Below are 22,431 nucleotides of genomic sequence, written 5' to 3' on the forward strand. Positions count from 1 at the left end.
GACATTCTCAGTATCGAGAAGAATCCAGTGAGAAGAACCATTGCTAAACTCTTTTTAAATTGTCTGTGGGGAAAATTTGCTCAACGCTTGTTATTACCCAAAACCAGATACTAGTACTTGGACGAAGAAGAGGAATTACAGCAACTCTTACAAGATTCGACTCTCGACATCAAGGGCATGCAACTCTTAGACAATAAAGAGGATTCCAATAAGGACAAGATGCTAGTGAATTATCAAGACAAACAGGAATTCGTCGAAGAATGTCCCTTTGGAAACGTGGTCCTGGCTTGTTTTACTACCGCGCATGCCCGCTTACACCTCTACGAGACTTTACAACCTTTAGGAGATCGGGTCCTTTATTTCGATACGGACAGTATCATTTACCAACATCGGGAAGGAGCCTTTAATCCTACCTTGGGTAATAGTTTAGGAGAATGGACCGACGAATTAGACGGGGATCACATCATCAAATTCATGTCGGCAGGCCCTAAAAATTATGCTTACCGGACGGCCAAAGGAACCGAGGTTCATAAAGTCAAAGGAATCACTCTCAACTATCGTACCTCCCAGATCGTGTCCCCAGAGACTTTAGAAAAAATGCTCAAAGGAGAAATAGAGGAAGTGACAGTCCCTTATCCCAACAAAATCCAGAGGACTCGTGATCATGAGGTCGTGAGCAAACCATTAGAGAAAAAGTATAGAATTGTGTATGATAAGAGACAATTGTTACCCTCTTATAACACTTTACCTTATGGTTATTGATATGTTGATATGTTTGACATTGAATTAAAAAATTGAATTGTTGTTTTATGTGTTGTTGTTTTTCTTCTTCCCTATAAAAAGGGGAGCAATACAAATCAAAAGTTCAGTCATGACTGAGAAATTGCTAGATCAACCCATGCGTTATCCCCAGTATGCTCGGCTCTCAAAGAGAGAAGCTACTTTTGAGCAGGGATGGCCAGAACCTCTCTTAGGAAAAATACCAGACCTAGCTCGAGCCGGGTTTTACTACAGGGGAGTGAAAGATAGCGCTACCTGTTTTCATTGTGGAATGATTTTTAGTAATTGGGATCCCGAGGACGATCCTTGTGTAGAACATGCTTATTGGAACCCCAATTGTTCTTACATCAATCTGTATAAGGGACGAGGGTGGGTGATGAATGTGTTTATTACGTGTTTAGAACAACAGGGATATAAACCTTTACCTGAGATTAAACCTCTACTGAACCCACAACCAGACGTCCAGGCTCGAGGAAAATGTCACATTTGTTTAGACGAGGAATTACAAATCGTTTTTCTACCTTGCGGACACGTATGCTGCTGTGCCTTGTGTGCTCCTTCCTTTCAGTTTTGCCCCATCTGTCGAGGCGAGATTCAACAGTCCAAACGCCTATTTCTGTGTTAACTATAAATAAGACCCTGAACCCAACTTTTCTTTAATTGATCAACATGTATTCCGAGGAGACACCCCTCCCTTCTTTTCAATTGAAACACGAGTTTACCATGGTGGTTGCTGGACCCTCGAAATCGGGCAAAACAGAATTCGTCAAGACATTAGTGAACAATCTAGACTGGATCACCCCCATGCCCGAAAAAATCGTCTGGTGTTATCGGGAATGGCAACCCGCTTACACTTCTTTAAAAGAGAAGGTATCTTTCATCCGAAATATTCCAGAAGACGACGAGAAATTAGTAGCCAATTTGAGTGTGCCCCATTTACTCATTTTTGACGACATGATGGGAGGAAAAGCCATCGAATCGATTGTGGATTGGTTTACCCGTAAAGCGCATCATCGGAATACCAGTGTGATTTACATCACTCAGAATTTATTTGATCGAGCTGCCTCTCATCGCACCATTAGTTTGAATGCTCATTATTTAGTCTTATTCAAAAATCCCAGAGACAAATCTCAGATCAGTGTGTTGAGTCGTCAGCTAGCTTTACCTCATTTGATGTCTGCTTATCAAGAAGCCACCCAGGTACCTCACGGATATCTTCTCGTGGACTTGAGTCCCCATACCCCAGACCAATACCGATTGAGAAGTCGAATGTTTGAAATGTTGACTGTACACATGCCTCAAGAGTATAAATAAAAGTGTTTCACACTCTTCTGGGTCATTGTTCATTTCCATCTCATCATGGCTCCATCAGCCAAGAGTAAATTAGTGAGAACCTTACGACGTTTACAGCGGGAACGAGATCCCGCGAAGCGAGCCCATTTAATCGAATTAGGGCGTAAAGCCTTATTGAATTGGTTTGCCATGGGAGCTCGCAATTTAATGAAAGGGGTCTTACCTATCAATAAACAGACCCAAAAGTTTATTAATAATCATCGTCAAGATTTAAAGATCATAGCCGATCAATCGGCCAGTGATGAAGACAGAAAAACAGCTATTTTAAAACGCGGAGGAGCTGGATTTCTAGGTGGAGTCATCATTCGTCATTTATTCAAATGGAATAGTCCTAAAAAACGCCGGGTTCGTCGTTTAAAGAGTGTAGTGGTAAGAGTCGATAATAAGAAACAAAGAGTGTTTCCAGATTGGATGGTCCGTGTCGGAGGAGCAGCTCAAAAGAGCAGAAAAAAGAAGAAGAGAAAAGCCCCTCCCAAGAAGAGAAAACCCCCTCCTAAGAAAAAAGCCCCACCCAAGAAAACAGGGGCAAAAAGGCGAAAATCTGCTCCTCAAACTCTAGCTCAACGTAAAGCCATGCCCGAAAGTCTAAAAAACGAAATCAATCAGTATTTTAAGGAACAAAGACAACAGACCATAGGAGAATTGCTCAAGAAACAAGCAGAACTGAGAATGGATCGTGCTATGGGACCCATAGGCAGTCAAAGAGCCAGCGATTTAGAAGTGTTTCCTCGTGTGAATGTGGGCATTCCCTCCTCCTCCCCTGGAATTAAAGTTCCCATTCATGTCCCTAAAATCACACGCTTTCAACCCTTGACGGCCTCCACCCCTCAACTACCTAAAGGTCTGAGATATAAATGCCGATATTGTGGAAAAATTTATGTCAGGGAGAAAGCGAGAGATAAACACGAGAGCGACAAACACGGAGGGTATGCCCCTCCTTAAGAGAGAGACACTATAAAAGGGAGTGACATGAGAGACTTCTCTTCATTGTTTTCAAAGATGGCCAAGAAGAAAAAGGGATGTTGTACGCGATTAAGAGCGCATGCCCCTCTTTTAAGAGTGTTATCAGACCCTCACTATTCCTCGTCTTTAAAAACGGGGATTTTAAAACATTGTTCTGGAGATTGTATTATGAAAATTTGTGAGATCGTCTACAACCTATTAAAAGGGGTGTTACCTCTCAATTCGGCTCAGAAACGAAAACTAGCTCCTAAGAAACACATCTTAAGGAGACTGGTCCGACCCCAATCCATACACAAACGACGAGCTTTATTAGTACAACAAAAAGGAGGAGGTATTTTACCCCTTTTAATCTCAGCAGCACCTTTACTGTTGGATGCCGGACATTCTGTCTATAAAGCCATTAAAAAGAAGAGGAACAACAAGATACAAAAATGAGTCGTAAAATGGTGTTAGTACCTGAAGTTCTGTTGAATGAACTCAAAGGTAAACTCCCCAAACCTCCGGAATTTCAATCTACGCTGAGTATAGGTCAAGAATTGGACCAGATTACCAGACGTGAAGATTTAACTCCAGAAGAAAAAGTGGCTTTATATGGTCAAGAACTTCATCGGTATAGGAATTATTTACAACAAGCGAGAGAGCCAACGACTATCAAAAAAACCCCTGCACCCGTAGCCCCAGCAGCAGCAGCAGCAGCTCCAGCTGTAGCAGCAGCAGCACCAGCAGCAGCTCCAGATCCCGAGATCGATCAACAAATCATTCAAAGTGTGAATAAACCCATGCAAAGAAAAGCTGAATTATTATTAAATCATTTAAAGAAAACCAACGTCTTGACTTGGAATAAAGACGGAGAAATCAGTTATCGAGGTCAAAAAGTACCCGATTCTAACATTGTGGATATAATGGCTGAAAACATGAGAACCAGATCCTTGAAAAATCGTCCGGTGCCTAAAGGATTAGATGAATTTGCTCAAGCTTTAAAAGAGACCCGTACTCCCATGGTTTACTTGCAAAATCGAGACCTTATAAAAGCCATGCAGAAACCAGGAAAAATCAGTACACCTAAAGGGGCTTTGAGTGACGAGGACGAAGAAGAAGAAGAGAGCGGATTTCAGGATGCTTCCTCTTCTTTTTTGACCCCTATTAGTCGACCTGTAGAGGCAAGATCAAGGGTGTTAAAAAAATTCACACCTAAATATAGTCCCTATCGAGCCCAAAAGCAATTAAAAGCCCAAGAAGAAGAAGCCAAGAAGAAATTAGAACAAATCGAGGAAAATTGGCTTCATTTGCCTAAGACATGAAGAAAGAAGAAGAAGGAAGTAGAAGACATTTTAACAGAGATTTATTACGATCCTAAGAGAGGGTATGGAGGCATACAGACTTTGTATCGTCAGGTCAAAAGTCTGGGGCATAAGATTTCTTTGAACACCATACGAGAATGGTTAAAAGAGCAAGATACCTATACCTTACATAAACCCATTCATAGAAAATTCCGGAGACAACAGACCAGAGTGACGGATATAGACGAACAATGGCAATTAGATTTAGCCGATGTGTCCAGTTTAAAGAAACACAATGACGGCTATACTTTTTTATTGTGTGCCATTGACGTCTTATCTAAATATGCATGGGTGGTGCCTTTAAAACAGAAAACGGGGAAAGAAATGATTCGAGGATTACAAGAGATTTTCCGACAAGACGATCGACGCCCCGTCCGCATTCAATCGGATCAAGGCAAAGAATTTACCAATCGAGAATTCTTACAGGCGTTTAAATCCATTCATTTCTTTACCACTCGCAATACGGACACCAAAGCCAGTATCGTGGAACGATTTCAGAGAACCCTCAAAGCACGCATGTGGCGGTATTTCACTCGGAATAAAACCAGACGGTATTTAGAGATCTTACCGGATTTAGTGTATGCTTACAATCATACTTATCATCGCAGTATCCAAAGAACCCCAGCTCAAGTGAAGCCCTCGAATGTGTTAAAAGTCTGGAAAACTTTATATGGTAAATCATCACCTAAAACCAAAAAACCCCCCAAGTTTAAAACAGGAGATAAAGTGCGCATCAGTAAAGCTAAACGCACTTTTGAAAAAGGATATTTACCGAACTGGACCACGGAAATATTTACCATTGCTCAACGAGTCCCCGGTCGGTATCCTTACGTGTATCGAGTACAAGATTATAACCAAGAGGAATTAGAAGGGACTTTTTACGAGAAAGAATTACAACAGATCATTAAAAAAGACGACGTGTACGAAGTGGAGGAAATCTTGGGGTATAAAAAGCGACGAGTCGGGAAGAAAATCATTCAAGAAGTCAAAGTCCGGTGGAAAGGATATCCCCCTAGTTTCGATTCATGGATTCCCCAAACGGATCTCATCAAATAACACCTCATTGGAAATGTTGTGGAGAGAATATTCCTCGAGAAGAAATTGTGTATTTTGCACAATTATTCATTTGTATTTCCCTCATCATCACCAGTGTGGTCATGTTAGCTTTACACGATTCTAATCGAGAATATTGGATGGTCTGTGTGAGTTCTTCGGTCGGTTACATCATGCCTAGTCCTACCATGATACATCAAACCCCTAGGGTCAAGAAGACGAATTCACCCAGTTAATCCCGGAATCTAAAAATAGATACACCCCTCTATATAAAAAGGAGACACCCAAAGCCTAAGAGGATCATTTCTGATCTGAGTGAGGGACAGAGCACACATCATGGATTTTTTAAGCTCAGAGTATCGTTGGAAAATAGTAGAACCTGAAGGGACTAGTCACAAAGGAGAATGGATGAAAAACAAAGAGACATGTATTCAAGATTTCTTTGATAAGAATCCAGGACAAACAGGTCTCAATGAAATCTACCTGTATAAGAGATTCAAGTTACCAGACCGCCAAAGAAGCAAACATATTGTCTTAATAGGAGCCAGATCACCTAAATATGGAGAATTCAAATGGAAAGTCAATTACGTCTTGGCTCACCGAACACAGGGACCCGAGAAGACTTGGATTCAAGGGAAATGGATGAAAAAAGCTGGAGATTGTATAAAAGACTATTTGAAAGAAGTGGTCGTAAAAGGATACGATATCATGGACTGTGCTTGTGAAATAGAATATTTGTACATGAGGAAACCTTTTCCCATACAAAAAGAACTGAAGAAAAGTTTTGAATGTTTGTTATTATGATGTTCTTGTTGTTTGTTGTTGTTGTTATGAATCAATAAAATAAAAAGAAAAAACCAAAAAAATTCTAGTGTTGTTATTTTTTTCCCCCTATATATACACACACAACTAAACGCTCTCTAAACGCACAACAGAGCGCTCTCTATACACTAGTTTTGTCATGATGACGTCACAATCACGGATTTGAATCGCTGCCAAGTATTACCTGTGTAGTCAGCATAAAAAAAGTAGGTAAAACGTATTGATGCACACGGCTCACAGCAGGTATATAAAGCGGAGCTGGGAGTACCCTGCACTCATTGTACCCATCATGATTTGTGTGTATAGATTGATGTATTTGTTCGAGGTAGAAAAATATGTTTGTCATTACTGTGATCAGAAGATGATCCATCCGAAAGAATTCACAGTATATAACCCCTGTCCGGGATGGCGTTGGAAAGTCTATAGGATTTGCGAGCATTGTGAAATGCCATTTCCACACTGGTTTGACGATGATGAGCCTTCTTTAGAGACTTGTGGTTGTAGCTGGTGCCTGAAATATTTCATCTGGAAGAAAGGAATTGAGAACATACCGCCTCCCCGATGGGTGAAAATGACCAGGAACAGACCTTTGAAAGAATGTATGATGTGCTACCAGGAAAAGACTCAAGGAAAATGGAAATGCGGACAATGCCGGCAATATCCCTGTTGTGAGAAATGTATAGAGAAGTTCACAGTGACCTGCTACAGAAATTGTCCCTTATGCCGATATGAAGGACATTAAAATCATTTTTTGTATTTTTTACTTGAATAAAAAATTTGTTTAGTTTTAAAAAATTCTTTGTTTTGTTGTTTGTTTTTAAAAATAAAATATAATTAAAAAAAAAAAAAAAAAAAAAAAAATAGATGAAAGGTTTTATCAAGAGGTATATAACAAACCCTCTCTCATTCTGAAAAAGGACACTGAACAAGTCAGACGTGTTTTTTGTTTCAAAGATGCAGTATCGTTGGTATTGTGAGAGTCCCATTAGTCAGTGTATGTACATGCAAGGAGGGTGGATGAAAACTAAAATAGGAGCCATCATGGATTTCTATGAAAATCATCCAGGCTATTCCCTGGAGAATGTGTGGTTGGAAAAAAGAATGAAAATCCCCTATCCTCTAACAGGATCTAGAGTGAGGGTGAAAATCAACCAACATTATCAGCAATTCAAATGGGTCACTTGTACTCAAAGGAATCGTCTGACACCCATCAACACCATTCAGAATGAAAGTTCATGGTACTCGGACATTGGAGATTGTCTGAAATATTATTTCAAGATGGAGAGAAAAAAGGACTGACGTTTCCACCTCATTATTGTCCTACAGAGTACTTGTATTGTCGCATCCCCTTTTCCCAGATTAAAGACTCGGTGGAAAAGAAAGGACATTTGTTGACTCGAGTGATTGAGGACCGATCATCAGAAGACGAAGAAGAAGAAGAAGAAATAGAAGTGTAAATTTTTGAATAAATGTTTGAATTTAAAAAAAAAAAGTGTTGTTATAAATACAAAGGTCTTAAGGTCTAGGGTCTCAGTCTTAGATTGAACATGGCCGAGAGCAGTGGGTTTTACATGACTTTACCCAGTGATGGGTCTATGGCCTCTTTTTCTAGCAATACGACCGCTCAATTTAAAACCTTATTACCACAAACAGTGGATTTAACCGACGGAGAATGGGAAGTGGCTTTAACAGAAATGATGTATCCCAATTCATTGAAAAACATTACAGAAAAGGAGGCTTATTTTGACATCCTGGTTCCTCAGTCTTTTGCTCACCATATCAAAAACCCCAATGTTTATGGCAGATTTAAAATGAAAACCTTAGACCCAATGCCATTACGTCAATGTCCTGTACTGCTCGATTGGGCCCATACTAAACGGCCTGCACTCGTTGAACTAGATAGCAAGATGGAAATTAGAAGAATTCACTTCAGATCCGGGCCTTACGTTCACCCCAAGGCCTTAACAGAGGAAATAAGTCTAGGACTAGAGAGATCATTGAAAAAAATATGGAAAACCCTTAGTGATGGAAATGAAGACAAATCTATGAAATTAGTATATTACGAGACCTATGATCGAGTGATGTATGAAATCAATGAAAAAATGCTTACTCCCTTATGCATTCGTTTCCCCACATCCCTAGCTTATAAGCTAGGCATGGACAGTCAGAAAGTCATTCTTCAGAACGATACAGAAAACATGACCAAATGGATCAACATTAGTTACTTGGGAAACAGTACTGTGGATTTATATGAAAATCTGAAATCCATGTATGTCTATTGTGACTTGATTCAACCCCAGACGGTAGGCTCCAATGCCTTGAAATTATTAAGAGTGGTGCCTTGTACATTTCATTTGGAGGATTCAAAACAAGCCAAATGGGAACCCATTCGAGCGGAATATTTGAAACTAAGTAAAAAACATTTCGATACCATTGAGATTCACATCATGACTCCTTTAGGACAACCCATGCCCTTTGTAAGTGGCAAATCAGTGGTGAAACTTCATTTCAGAAAAGTCTACTGAGATGAATGTACCGTTATTGTGTTCCATCTTATTGGGCGTGGTGGCTTGTCTGGTCTGCTGTCTGTATTGTATTCAGCCCTAAAAAAGGGTATAAAAGGAAGTCCCCCGAGGACATAAAGGTCAGTTGAACAAGAGACATGAACCATGCAGTATCATCCCGGATTACTGAGACAAAGAGGACACGGTTGGACTTATCATAAAGGTTTATTACGTCAAAAAGGCGGAGCAGTAGGTTCTATCATCTCTGGATTGGTGGGAGCCCTTCCCTTGGATAATCTATCGGGAAGTCCTGTTACAGGATTACTCAAATTGAGTAGGATTTTAACTCACATGAAACCTCAAAAAGGAGGCAATTTTTTAAACTTCCTCTCGGGAGCGGTCCCTAACATACCCCTACCGGGCACAGACTCAGGTTTGACTCTCAAACGACGCGGCCCAGTTAGCCATGGGGCTACAAAAAGGTCGAGGATTTGTCAAAGATCTACTCCAACATGGGAAAAAACAAGCCATCATGGCCGGAGTGAAGATAGGCAGGGATGTAGTGGGAAAAAGAAAAAACATCAGAAATGCTCTTTTAACCCACGGACTCAATGCGGCCAAAAATACAGGTCTATTTGCTTTCAATCGAGGAGTCTCTTTACCCTTTAGAAAGAAGAAGAAGAAAAAAGGACAAACAGGTCAAGGAAGAAGAAGAAGAAGAAAAAGAAGAAAGCAGACAGGGAGAGGGAGAATCCTGTTAGCCCGAGGGGGTCCTAAGAGAAAAAGGAAAAAACAAGGAGGAATTCCTAAAAGAAAACGTCATTTAGATGTGTTTGACTGAGAGAGAGAGAGAGTATAAATAGACAGTCCAGGGAACAGAAGGTTCATTTGTGAAAACTGAATCCTAGTAGACACATCATGTTACAGCCCGATTCCTGTGCGTGTGGGATGAACAATTTACAATTGTTTCAAGTCCCTCCGACTAATATTGCTTTAGAAGACTCGAAATGGGAAGAATATTACCCCATTTCCAGTACTTTAGATTCCGACACCGCTCCCATCGAATTTGAAATCAAAGGACAAGGAGATCACTATCTGGATTTATCTCAAACTTATGTTCAAATGGTATGTAAATTTACCAAAGACGATGGAAGTAATCTGACTGGGGCGAACAGCACTTCGAGTCCCGTGAATAATATCTTACATTCCATGTTTACGGAAATCGATGTCAGTCTGAATGGCAAAATAATAACTCCGGGGACGGATACTTATCCTTACAAAGCTTATCTGGAGAAATTATTGTCTTACCGACCCAGAACTTTAAAGACACAGACGAGGGCCTGTAGTCTGTGGGAAAAAGATACGGCAGGACACATGGACGAAGTGGGGTTAGAGGCTCTTGGTGTAGCTCAAAATAAAACCTTTGATGTAACTCCAGCTGCAAATGGTGGGGCTGACACGGTGACCATTAACCAACCCATCCTCACAGCGTTACCGGCCAATTCTAAAAACGAAGGATTCCGAAAAAGACACCAAGCTATTGCTGACAGTAAGAAAATCAGTTTGCTGGATACTTTACATTTGGATTTGTTTCAACAAGATCGATTTCTACCCAATGGAGTGGACGTCCGTTTGCGATTTAATCGAGCTAGACCCTCTTTCTACATGATGATCAAAGGAGGAAGTACAGGAAAAGTGAAAATATTGAGTATGATCTTGTGGGTGAGAAAAGTCAAACCCACAGCAGTCATGATGAATACCATTAATCAAAGTTTGAACACCCACAGAGCCAAATATCCCTTGAGAAGAGTGGAAGTGAAAACCTTTACCATCCCCATAGGGACCCAGTCTAAGATTACAGATCATCTGTTTCAAGGTCAGATGCCTAAACGTCTCATTTTAGGCTTTGTGGAGAATGCGGCCTTTAACGGAGATAAAACTAAAAATCCCTTTCATTTCCAAAACTTTGGGATCAAGAAATTAGATGTCAGTATCAACGGAGAGACCATGAGTACTCGTTGTTTTGAACCTCATTTCAACGAGGATTTATATCTGAGATCCTATCTCAGTCTGTATCAAGCTCTGGGGAAATTAGGAGAAGATTGGGCTCCGGACATTACCCTAGAAGAGTATAAAAGCGGCTACACTCTATGGGGCTGGGATTTCACTAAAGATCAAGAAGCGCAATCGGATAAATTCCACATCATAGAAACAGGAAATCTGAGAGTAGAAGTGCAGTTTACCAACAATACGGCTACCACCATCAATTGTGTGGTGTATGCAGAATTCGATAACTTATTAGAAATTAACAAACAGAGAGAAGTGAGCACTGATTACTAAAAAAAATGGATACGGGACAATTGAGAGAAGTCTTATCCAGAGAATTCAAGAGTTCTTTTGGAGGCGTGTATCCTGTAGATTTATTACCGGATCAATTAAGACCTGGAGAAAAAGCTGTCGTGGTCAATACGGATCCTCAAGATCGACCTGGAGAACATTGGGTGTGTCTGTATGTGAGCAATCCCGTGGTGGAATATTTCGATTCTTATGGATTTCCTCCCTTACAAAAAGAAATTCAAGATTTTATCCAGCGTCATGCTCAACAATGGATTTATAATCCGTATCGCTATCAAGACTGGAATACCGATGTGTGTGGACAATATTGTGTGTATTATTTACATCAAAGAGACAAGAAAAGAAAGAAAACCGACGAGTGGCTATTCCCCTTTGACCAGAGTACGGCTTTACAAAGGGACAGATATGTGGCGAATTGGTTTAAAAACACTTATCATAAATTACCTACGGGTCATGGACAAAAGTGTCAATGTTTTTATCAAAATGTATTGTAAATGAGTTGTTTGTTGTTGTTTGTTGTTACAAATAAAGAATGAAAAAAAAAATCTGTGTTCTTTGTTTTGTCTTTTGTTAGTGTTTTCAGAAAATCCAGTTTGAACTGGTTAGGCTAGACTGAGCTTTTGACTGTGAAGCGTGACGTCATAATCTTGAATCGCTGCCAAGTATTTACCTGTGTAGTCAGCAGAATTGGATGCAAAAAAAAAAAACGTAGGTAAAACGTATGTTTTTTGCACACGATGCAACTTATAAATCGCTGCCAAGTATTTACCTGTGTAGTCAGCATAAAAAAACAAGGTAAAACGTTAAGGCCCCGCCCCCCACAGCAGGTATATAAAGCGGAACTGGGAGTACCCTGCACTCATTATTTAGCAAGCGAATTCCTAGAATATTAGAAGACATGGAGATGGATAAAGATAAATTTGCCTTATTAGAAAAGAGAATGACGGAACCTATGGAGGGGGATCACGAAGCTCCTCAAACAAAAAGAAGAATGGAGTTGAAAACCTTGGATCCGGAACCTAAGAATGAATATTTACCCCTGCATGAGCCTATCAAGGATCCTAAATTTCCAGACAGATGTTACAGGATAGCCATTAATTGGACTTTCACCATTAAAGAGCCCAAAGAAGAAGTAGATATAGATATGTTTCTGAGCAACCAAGATGATTTCTTCTTCGGTTTCCAGTATTTGATTATACAAAAGGAAAGACATCCCTGGACAGGAGAACTGCATCAAATCAGGGGATTCATTCAAATGAAGAAACCAGAAGGAGGACTGACTATGTGCAGACTTCATATCAATGCCGATTTTGCCATGTCTCACAGTACTCCAGAACTGGAAAGTATGTTTTACAAGCAAGGAGGTGACTATGAAGAATATGGGGTTCTGAAACCGGAGGAGAGAAATAAGGAATTGGAGCCCAGAGATTGGATAGAATGGGAAATAGGAGCTTGGAAGAAACCTGAAGCTATTGCAGCCAGAGAAGCTATGAAGAAAAAGTTCTTAAAGAATGTGAGCTGGTCAAGATGTGAATAAAAAAGATTGAACTGTTATTTATTGTTAGATCTCAATAAAAAAAGAAAAGAAAAAAAAATTGTGGGTTTTTTGTCATTTTTTAAAAAAAAAAAGGTTATCTCCCTTTAACCATAGATTTTTTCAAAACACACAAAACAAAAAGTGTTGAGGGTTTTCTAAAAGATTGGTTAAAAATAGATACAATAAAAAAAAAGGTATAAATAGTAAACATGGTACAAAACACACCTCAGTTGTGGACTGGCTTCATTATGGGTAACACCTCCAGTAAAGAAATGAGTCAGAACACTAGATTAAAGGAAACTGAATGGTTACTTATACAGGAGGGGGAAAAAGATATCATACCACCTCCCTTGATGGTAGAACATCCTGCAGTATTTATACCACCTCCCTTGAATGAAGAAGAACATCCTGTAGAATCTATACCTCAGGAGGAAAAAGAAAACATAAGACCAAACAACAAACTCTTGGAGGATATTAAGGCTCATTATCAAAATAAACAGAAAGAAAATACAGGCAATGGATATATTGCTTACTTAAAACAAGACAGAGGTAGAATAGCCAATAATTGGATATTTAATTTAACTGGGTGCCGACAGGAAGATGTAGATCAAATCATTGGAAGTGATTATCAATACTTGATCTTACAAAAAGAAAGGCATCCAGAAACTGGAAAACTTCATCATGTGAGAGGATTCATTCAAATGAAAAACAGAGTTCAAGGGAGATACCTGTACAGAAAGATTCATAAATTAACCTGTTTTGAGATGTCTCACAGCACCCCAGAATTGGAAAGAACCTTTTATAGACAAGGTGACTATGAAGAATATGGAGTTCTAAAACCTGATGTGAGAAACAAAGAATTAGTTCCAAGAGATTGTAGATTTACCTGAATAAAAAAAAAAATCTTGTTTTATTGTGTTGTTGTTCTATAAAAACAAGGGTGATTTTAAAAAATAGATTCATTTTACATCATGAGTCTCCAGGAGATACAAGGTGATTTACTCAACTGTGAGGTAGAAGCTATTGTTCATCAATGTAATTGTTTAACTGTAAAAGCTCATGGATTGAGTCAAAGTATTGCAGAGAAATTCCCACAAGCTAATCTCTATGCCACTCGCAGACCTCTAGGGACTAGAAATTTAGCCGTAGAAGAAGATAGAGGAATTCCAGGCACTATTAAGGTGTTTCCCTCACAAACCCCTGTGGTCATTTGTTTACTAGCTCAATGGGATTATGGAAAAGCAAGTCACCGACCTAAAAGAATTTCCACTTATCAGGATACCCCACAAAACAGAGAGCAATGGTTTCAAACTTGTTTACAAGAAATGGGGGAAAGTTTACCTTACCAGACTTATGCTTTTCCTTACAAGATTGGCTGTGGACTAGCCCAAGGAAATTGGATTCATTATAGACATTATATTGAACAATTTGTACACACTTATGAAAAACATGTGTACATTCTTCATCATTAATTGTGTGTTTTCATGTGATGTAAAATAAAAAAAAAAGTACCTTTTTATCTGTCATACTCTAAAGTCTGTTTTAAACAGGAGATGAAGGTTCTCTGTAATCCCATGCACTCATAAGCAGATCTCTGGGGGGAGGTCAGTAGAAACATTCAAGTAGTTTTTTTTTTCTTTCCCCTGTGATATAATGTCAAATATTTTAATGGAAAATTCAGAAATTCATCAGTAATTGGAGTCAAAACTTTGCTATCTTTATGATATTGATTTCCATTATCAGATTTATTTTTTATCCATTTTAAAAATATAAAACATTTGAAATAATTATCTTAATAATAATGAAAATAAATTAAAATGATATTGAAAACTTTTTTTTTTAGATTCAAGTTTTTTGTTTTTATCATAATTGATTCACTGTGTATTTCCCCAAAGGAAGACCAGCAGCCAGGCTTCACTTCACTTAGAGAATGGATTGGTTAGGAACAAAACATATCTTCCAGGTTTGAGGACTGTATAGAAAAAATAAAACCCATTTTTGTTATTAAATTACATGAGACAATACCTCTTATAAATGTAATGCAAAAATAATATCTCTTATATATATGGATTCCTATACTCTAATCATATTAAATGTCATTTGTAAAAAATGTATTTTTTTAAAGACAGATTTATTTAGGATAGACTTTTTAAATGATGACATGAATAGCAGGCCATACTTTCAGCACATGACAAAAACATTCTCTCAAATTACACAGAAATGGGTTATTTAGCATAGCTGACATTAAACATATAGGTGAGGGATAACATAATCACAATTATAAACAATGTGAAACAACTTTAACTGACCTACACGGTAGATTACAAGCCTTTTTCACTGGGGTAAAATCTTGCCGCGATTCGACAATGGCCGCCTAATTTACATAGAAAATTACGGCGTACTTGGAGACATAAACATTTTTTTTTTTTTGAAAAAAGTGACCTGGTGTTATAACTTGAGAGAAACACACAATGTTTCTTTTTTTTTTTATTGACTGTATAAGGTACTCTTTTTTTTTTTTTGAACACACACACAAACGTTTCGTTTTTTCTTTGACTGTATTTTTAAAAAGATCATCTTTTTTTTTTCTAAGATACAATCGTTTCTTTGACTGTATTTTAGAAAACTTTTTTTCTAAGACATACACAATACGTTTCGTTTTTCGACCGTTTAAGTAAGCATCTTTTCGAAACAATTGGGTGGCCGTGAAAACGGCCGTTTGTTTGTTTGTTTGTTTGTTTGTTTTTTCTGCTTTTATGTCCAGGTGGTTTTACTGGCTCAGGAGTCGCTGGACCATCTGGCCGGGAGAAGATTCCTCGTCGGAACTGTCGCTATCTGTGTTCAGCAGTCCCACGGGCGCCTGTATTATGACTTCTGTGTTCCTACATAGAGGACAAGGCAGGTTCCTCTCGAAGAGGCGAGCAGCGCATAAAACGCAGGCGGATCTTTGACGACAGCGTCTGCAAATAAAATTACTTTCCTCCTGGTCTCCCAAACACAAAGTGCAAAGAATTTCCTGAGTGGTGACGGAAATCCCCCAGGACGGGATCCTACCCTGGTTGCGAGCCTGCGACTGTGGGTTGGGGGTAGCAGGTCTGGGCGGTGGCGGGGGTGAAGAACGGGGTGCTGGTGGTGCCTCCCTCCTGTAAGGGTGGGGCCTCCGATGATGACGGCTGTCATTGACTTGCATACGTGCTAAATTCATCCTCACAAGCTCCCTGCCGTTATCCAGCCTCCTGATAACCAACTGGTTCTCTACAACGATGCCAGGAATAAGATACAGGTCTTCGTAGAAAAATCTTCCAGCCATATCTATCTATCTTCTTCTTTTCTTCTTTCTTCTCAAGGCAATCAGCTAAGAGCAGAATGACACCGAGAGCTCGGAGGGTCTGTATTTATACACAATAGCAGACGATTGTGCAATCGCGGCAAAACATCAACAATCCAATCATGTGATCAAATGTGATTGGCTAAAACAAAAAAATCGCTTTTGGTCATGTGATCAAAAAAAGCCCCATCACAGTGACAAAGCAAAATTGAAGGGGGAAAAGGCCGAACCCGAGTGTATCTATGACGTCATACAATAACATAACAGTGATGTAGTATTACATGATTTTATTTTATTTCTTAAAAACTAACAAAGCTTCTAACTGTCGAATTCTCCTCCGAAATCGTATTCGATCCGCTACTAATTGCATCCAGGGACTTCTCCGGTCTTCGGGGGGTAATTCGTAGATTTGATTGAGGCTGGTATTAAAAGTCACGGATTTCCTAGCCTGTGTGAAATTTCCAGGTATTTCATTCCGTATTGAATACATACTTTCTCCATCGCATCTATGTCCTGCCACAGTAAAATCACTTTGGCCGCTTGGGGATGGGTCAGGAAACTGTAAGGCTTTCCGAAATAACGGGTCAGGTTCAGTCCGTACCATTTCTGGGGCAGAATTGTTTTCATATGTCGACATAGAAAATGTATGGTAGCTAGTCTCCCCATGGTCGTCGCATGATGTGATAAGGTTAGGCATTGTAACCATAAATCCTGAAGGGTTTCCATGATAGTGCTGGCTTCCTGAAATACTTGTTCTGCCTCCGGGGGTAGAGCTTCTTGGTGGTTTTGTGCCCATCGTACTAAACAATCATACCCATCTAAAATCAGAGAGTGAGTGTGTATCAGGGTTGACATGATAGTCGATTGTGAAGAAAGGACCAGATTTTTCTTCTCATTTATACCCCCAGTATAAAACGTAGGTAAAGGTATAACTTTTGCCAAGTATTTACCTGTTAGTCAGCATAAAAAAATTTAAAAAAACAGGTATATAAAAGTATTTTTGCACACGGGCCCCTGACTTAAAAAAAGTATTTACCTGTGTAGTCAGCATAAAAAAACGTAGGTAAAACGTATTGATGCACACGCCTCCTAATTTTTTTGCACACAACCCTTTACAGATGATGCAACAGGTATAAAAACCCAGGTAAAAGGTGCACACGGCACACAGCAGGTATATAAAGGGGAGCTGGGATTTGAGGATCAGTCTTGCTTGACATTTCGAACTTGACAGACGTGAAAAAAAAATATTATGGCAGAAGCAATGATGAATACTCCAGACAACCCCAGCTATGTGACACCTCAAGGGTATGTAGGAGCCCCCATGCCAGAGTCACAGGATGCAGTGGGATTAGATTTGGGGATGTATAATCTTCCAGAATATGCGAATAAAGAAGATATGGGGATCTTAAATACAACTCTGGATGGAATTGTTAATATGCTGTCTGGTCTTGACAACAAGATGAATGATATGAACAACAAGGTCAGTGATCTTAACAACAAGCTGAATTATATTGGCGAGAAGGTGCGACATCATGACAACAAGCTGAATTATATTGCTGAGAAGGTGGGTGATCATGAAAACAAGCTGACTGATCTGAAAACTTACAACGCCAGTGAATTTTGTTTGATTCGTGCTAAATTATCCAAATTAGAAGTGAAAGTTACTAACATGCAAGATAAAATGAGAGGAGGAGGAGGAAGCACTTACCAGAAAAAAGAAGGACAAGGGGAATCGGGAGAAAAAAAGAAAACTAGACAGACGGATCCATGCTTCATCTGCAAAGAGTTAGGGCATTGGGCCCCAGATTGCCCCAAGAAAGATTTGTGCTACAAGTGCGGGAAATTTGGCCATTGGGCTAATCAGTGTAAAGAGGATGAGGAGGATCAACAATTCGTCAAAGAAATACAAAAACTGGAGAAAAAGCCTCAAGAACCCAAGATTTCAGGGACCCACCAGACCAAACCTTTAGTGAAAGAAGGAGACAAAAAAGAGAAAAAGGAAGAAAACAGAGAGATTCCAGGCCCCAGTACTACTCACAAGAGGAAACTATCCCTGATGACCGAAAAGGCACAGAAGAAGAAAAAGTAAATTGTTGTATTTTTTCACTTGAATAAAATTGCTGTGTTCTTTTTTATTGTGTGTTATTTGTTATTGTTTTGAGGAAATCCAGTTTGAACCGGCTGGCTGGCTAGACCGTCTAGACTGTGAATGAAAGCGTGACGTCATAATGACATTCTTGAATCGCTGCCAAAATCGTAGTAGCAGCGTTATGAATCGTAGTAGCAGCGTATATAGTATAATGTAAACACAGTGTAAACACACCCCCATATTTAGGGGGCTATATGTACTGAATTGAACCGGCTATCCCCCACAGGGGCTGCACTCCCTTGACCCACCTATCCCCCCAGGGGTCATGTCCTAAATATTGACCCAGCTATCCCCCCAGGGGCTGCACTCTCTTGACCCACCTATCCCCCCAGCCCCAAAAGTGCACGCATTATTTTGAATCATTTTTTTTATTGATCACATACGGTATCATAATATTGTACATGAAGTATTACTTGCATTTTTTGTTTCTATTCTTCAATTACACACCGTGGGGATCCAGGTTAGAATAGGTACTCAGTATCACCTTGCTTGCCGTACAAGCCGCCCAAATGGGGCGGTCCCTCGGATGAAACCGTAAAACCGATGCTCTGTGTCACAGCAGGTTTGGCAAGATAAAGATCCCTCCCTGCTCAAAGGCCATATTGCCGAGCATAGACCTAAAGAACCACGTACTCTAACTCTTGATTCCCGCCTACATTTTGCACCCTTTGAATTCAATTTAAATGGCAATTTGGCCATAAAATCTTGGTTAAGTACAAAGAACAGACCTATGGTAATTGATTAATCATTTTAATTCCAGCTCTAAATAGTAAATGATCATTAATTTCAGCTCCTCAAAAAAAAAGGGGGGGGGGGGGGGGGGGTAGACGATATTTTAAAGTGAAATCGAACTTTCAAGAATCACTTTATTTTGAAATAGTCTTAAATATGATTAAATGTATTTCATATCTTTTCTTATGCTGTACACAAATAAATAAAACATATGTAGATTATTAAAATACAATTATTTAGTTGTAAATAGCTTTAGAATTGGTGAAAAGTCAACATTTTTTTCGTTTTTTGTCTATAAACATATGTTCCCCCCGTGAAACACAAAAAGCTTTGGCATAAATTTGTAAAATAACAGTCTATATTACCTGTAAAAAGGAATTTTTGTTTCATGGGGGGGGGAAGATGTTTTAAAAATATTTTCCGTTTTCCATTGATTTCTGTAGTGAAATACACAAGTTTTACCATAATTATAGAGTTATCTTTGTTTGGTATCCCAAAAAAGTAACGTTTTATGAAAATTCATATAAATATCTATAAAAATTCATCGAATAATTCAAATATGTTAACTTTTGAAAATTGACTTAAAGCTAGGCGGGAGAACAATACTATCGTTCGTGGTTCTTTGCAGCCCTTCACCGGCAATGGTGACATTTACATATCATTGACCTTTATTGATTTCACTTTGGTTTTTAGAATCTTCAAGCGGAAAAGAGTTCAACGTGTCAGAAAAATTACTGTCTGTTAACGAAAGACTGGAAAATATAAAACCACCTTTAAACATCAAAAGAAAACCAAGGTCTATTAATGATCTGAAATACTGGAAAGCATCCGAGTTCAGGTCCTGGCTGCTCTTTTACGCTCCAATTATTCTTCTTGGTATTTTACCAAAGGAACATTATGAACCTTTTTTATTGTTCAGTAATGCAATATTTCTGCTTCTTAAAGATTCAATAAGTAGCGACGATATTTCAAGAGCAGAAAACTTCTTAGAACATTTTGTTTCAAGATTTGCGGACCTCTATGAAGATCGCTGTATGCCACTCAATTTGCATTTATTGTTACATCTGCCGGCTAATGTAAGAAACCTAGGTCCTTTATGAGTTATTCATGTTTTCCTTTCGAGGATGCAAATGGTTATCTACTTAAATTAGTGAAAGGAACACAGTCAGTCGAATCTCAAATAATAGATTCCATTTCTGTTACCCATGGCATGCCTTTTCTTCGGAAAAACTGCATCATTCAAGGTTCAAAAGAAGAGGAACTTTTGAATAAAATTCTAAAAACAATCTGGCAAAAATATTACATTGATACAGGAGAATGCATGTGTACATCATGGGAAAGACGACAGAAAAAAACCCACACGACTTATCACAAGATGTATATGTTGCGTTGGCAAACTTCATGAATCAGCCGCTGGATGGTCCTGTCAAAATATTTAAAAGACTGAAAAAAAGGTAATAGAATTTTTCATTCCCAAGAGTACACTCGTGTGCGGGTGAGGAACAGTTTTACAATTAGATATCAACTTACGCAAGGACTGGTTAAGTTTGGAATGATCAGGCTATATGTGCAATACCATTCTGTGTCCAAAGGAAGGGATTATACAGTTGCAATTGTAAACCCACTGAATGTCAACAATGACGACACATTTCGTTTTCCGCGGGACGACGTGACGGATCAGGAATTAATGGAACATATATTTGTTTGCAATGCCCCAGATAACACAACCAAGTCGGTAGCTATTCCTGTAGAGAATATTCTTGATTTATGTGTCATGTTACCACTGACTGGAAAACCAGTTTGTTATCTTGCCATGATCCCAAATATGCTGGAAAAAGACTGATTAAAACTGTGTATATACATGGAATACGCAATGAGTTAAATAAGTCAATCATGCATAACTATTGAAAAATGACAAATCTGTATTAGCACTTAATTATATATAAATGTACATAGTTCACTGAACATTTATAAAACAAAAATCAAAACATTGAGTTAAAGTTTTTGTTTGTTTGTTTTTAAAAGTATATTAGTGTTAGCTAAAATTGTTTTTTGCTGCACCTTAAATGATGCATCAAACATATTTAATTTATCGATGAAATGAGTAAGTCCAATTCATCAATGAAATGACTAAGTCCAATTTGCTCACATGAGCAATTCAAATTGCTCACGTGAGGAAAAAGGACTTGTAAAATTTTTGTTTAGATGTAACTGTGATGCTGCTTATTTTGACTAAGTCTGATTTCCTCACCTCTTGCTCACGTGAGAAATTTGAACTTAGAAAAATTAATCCACCACGGGCAGCAGTATATTTGTATAGCTTGTTGCTTTTGTGAGCAATTTGAAATATTGTTTGCTCATGAGCATTGAGGTGAGCATAATTTTGCACGTGCATTTTGGTTAGTATTTTCCTCCCTAACAGAGACTATCAATCTGCACATGAGCAAAATCCAATTCTACCCAATTTGCATACACTTCTTACCAGAGTCTTATGTGAGTCTCATGAGCTGCTCATGAGCATTGGTTAGAATGTTTGGTACGGGTTCCTTTAATTGAAATATTGACCTTGACTTTTTTCCAACAGAATGAAATATCTCCCAGGTGGGAAACCTCTGAAGGATGACTCATTGAGGAATGCCCTTAACAACATTACTTCAAGCTTAAAGAGAATGCTCCCTGAACTTATACATCTGGGTTCTACTCAAATCAACGAAAACTTCAACAATATGGTTGCCTCTAAAGCACCTAAAAACCGGTGAGTAGTAATGCATTTATCCATAGAATTAAAATCTTAAAAATTTGTATGTGGAAATTTGTTTATTGTGTGCCTGTCAATGTTTGTTCAACATGTATTTAAGTTAATTTTCCTATGGAAAATTGAACTGCATATATAGGCAGTTATTAAGTAGTACTTCAGCAGTTTTATGAATTTCAAACAGCTGAAGGCAGTTTTATTTTACTGTTGTTTCATAACTGCAATGCATGGGGGAGTACAACAACTGGTAAGGCTTAGAAAACTTTGTTTTTTTGTGGTCCCAACTAATTACAAGTACCAATAGCAGTTCAATGAAGTTTAAGATTAACAACTTCATGTATATTCTAAACTGCTAAGATGGTTTAACTGTTAAGGTTAAGAAATTGCTCAAGTGCCCTCCACTAGCTGTTTGCCATGGGTTGTAAACACAATATTTAAGAGAAGGCATTTATCCCCTGCTCATCAACCACCATCAACATATTACAAAAAAGTTAGACAAGAAATAGGGCTTACTCATATACAAGTCATATGCTCAGATTAGTTTTGTGGCCCATTTCTCATATTTGTCTTTTCAAACAACTTGTGCTAATGATTATACTTATGATAAGATTTATTATGAGACATAATTAAGTACATGTACTGATCTACACCTTGAAAACATCTATAACATTTTTAGGTGGAGGCCGAATTAAATTTCATTTTAGTATATGCATTTAATATACAATGATTATTAGGATTTCAAATCATCAGTAACATTTAT

The 22,431-nt window shown here is 38.6% G+C and overlaps 2 protein-coding genes across 2 annotated transcripts; both read left to right on the plus strand.

Moving 5' to 3' along the window:
• Positions 1 to 9,733: 9,733 nt before the first annotated feature.
• LOC134244977 (uncharacterized protein F54H12.2-like) lies at positions 9,734 to 11,155 on the plus strand. The gene has a single exon (XM_062727228.1). It carries the CDS (start codon positions 9,734 to 9,736, stop codon positions 11,153 to 11,155), a length of 1,422 nt encoding a protein of 473 aa, XP_062583212.1.
• A 2,523-nt stretch (positions 11,156 to 13,678) lies between these two features.
• Positions 13,679 to 14,650, plus strand: LOC134244978 (uncharacterized). The gene is made up of 2 exons (XM_062727229.1): positions 13,679 to 14,137; positions 14,603 to 14,650. Exons 1-2 carry the CDS (start codon positions 13,679 to 13,681, stop codon positions 14,648 to 14,650), a joined length of 507 nt encoding a protein of 168 aa, XP_062583213.1.
• The last annotated feature ends 7,781 nt before the right edge of the window (positions 14,651 to 22,431 follow it).

The sequence above is a fragment of the Saccostrea cucullata genome, unplaced genomic scaffold (genome assembly GCF_032062105.1).
Source record: "Saccostrea cucullata isolate Sc308-1 unplaced genomic scaffold, CSIRO_AGI_Scuc_v1 ctg13275, whole genome shotgun sequence".
Lineage (NCBI taxonomy): Eukaryota > Metazoa > Mollusca > Bivalvia > Ostreida > Ostreidae > Saccostrea > Saccostrea cuccullata.

Bases quoted from the DNA above. Each gene is read 5' to 3' on its own strand.
- LOC134244978 (XM_062727229.1), top strand. From the start codon at position 13,679: ATGAGTCTCCAGGAGATACAAGGTGATTTACTCAACTGTGAGGTAGAA. The intron at 14,138-14,602 runs GTACACACTTAT...ATTTCCCCAAAG, and splicing joins GACATTATATTGAACAATTT to GAAGACCAGCAGCCAGGCTT.
- LOC134244977 (XM_062727228.1), top strand. From the start codon at position 9,734: ATGTTACAGCCCGATTCCTGTGCGTGTGGGATGAACAATTTACAATTG.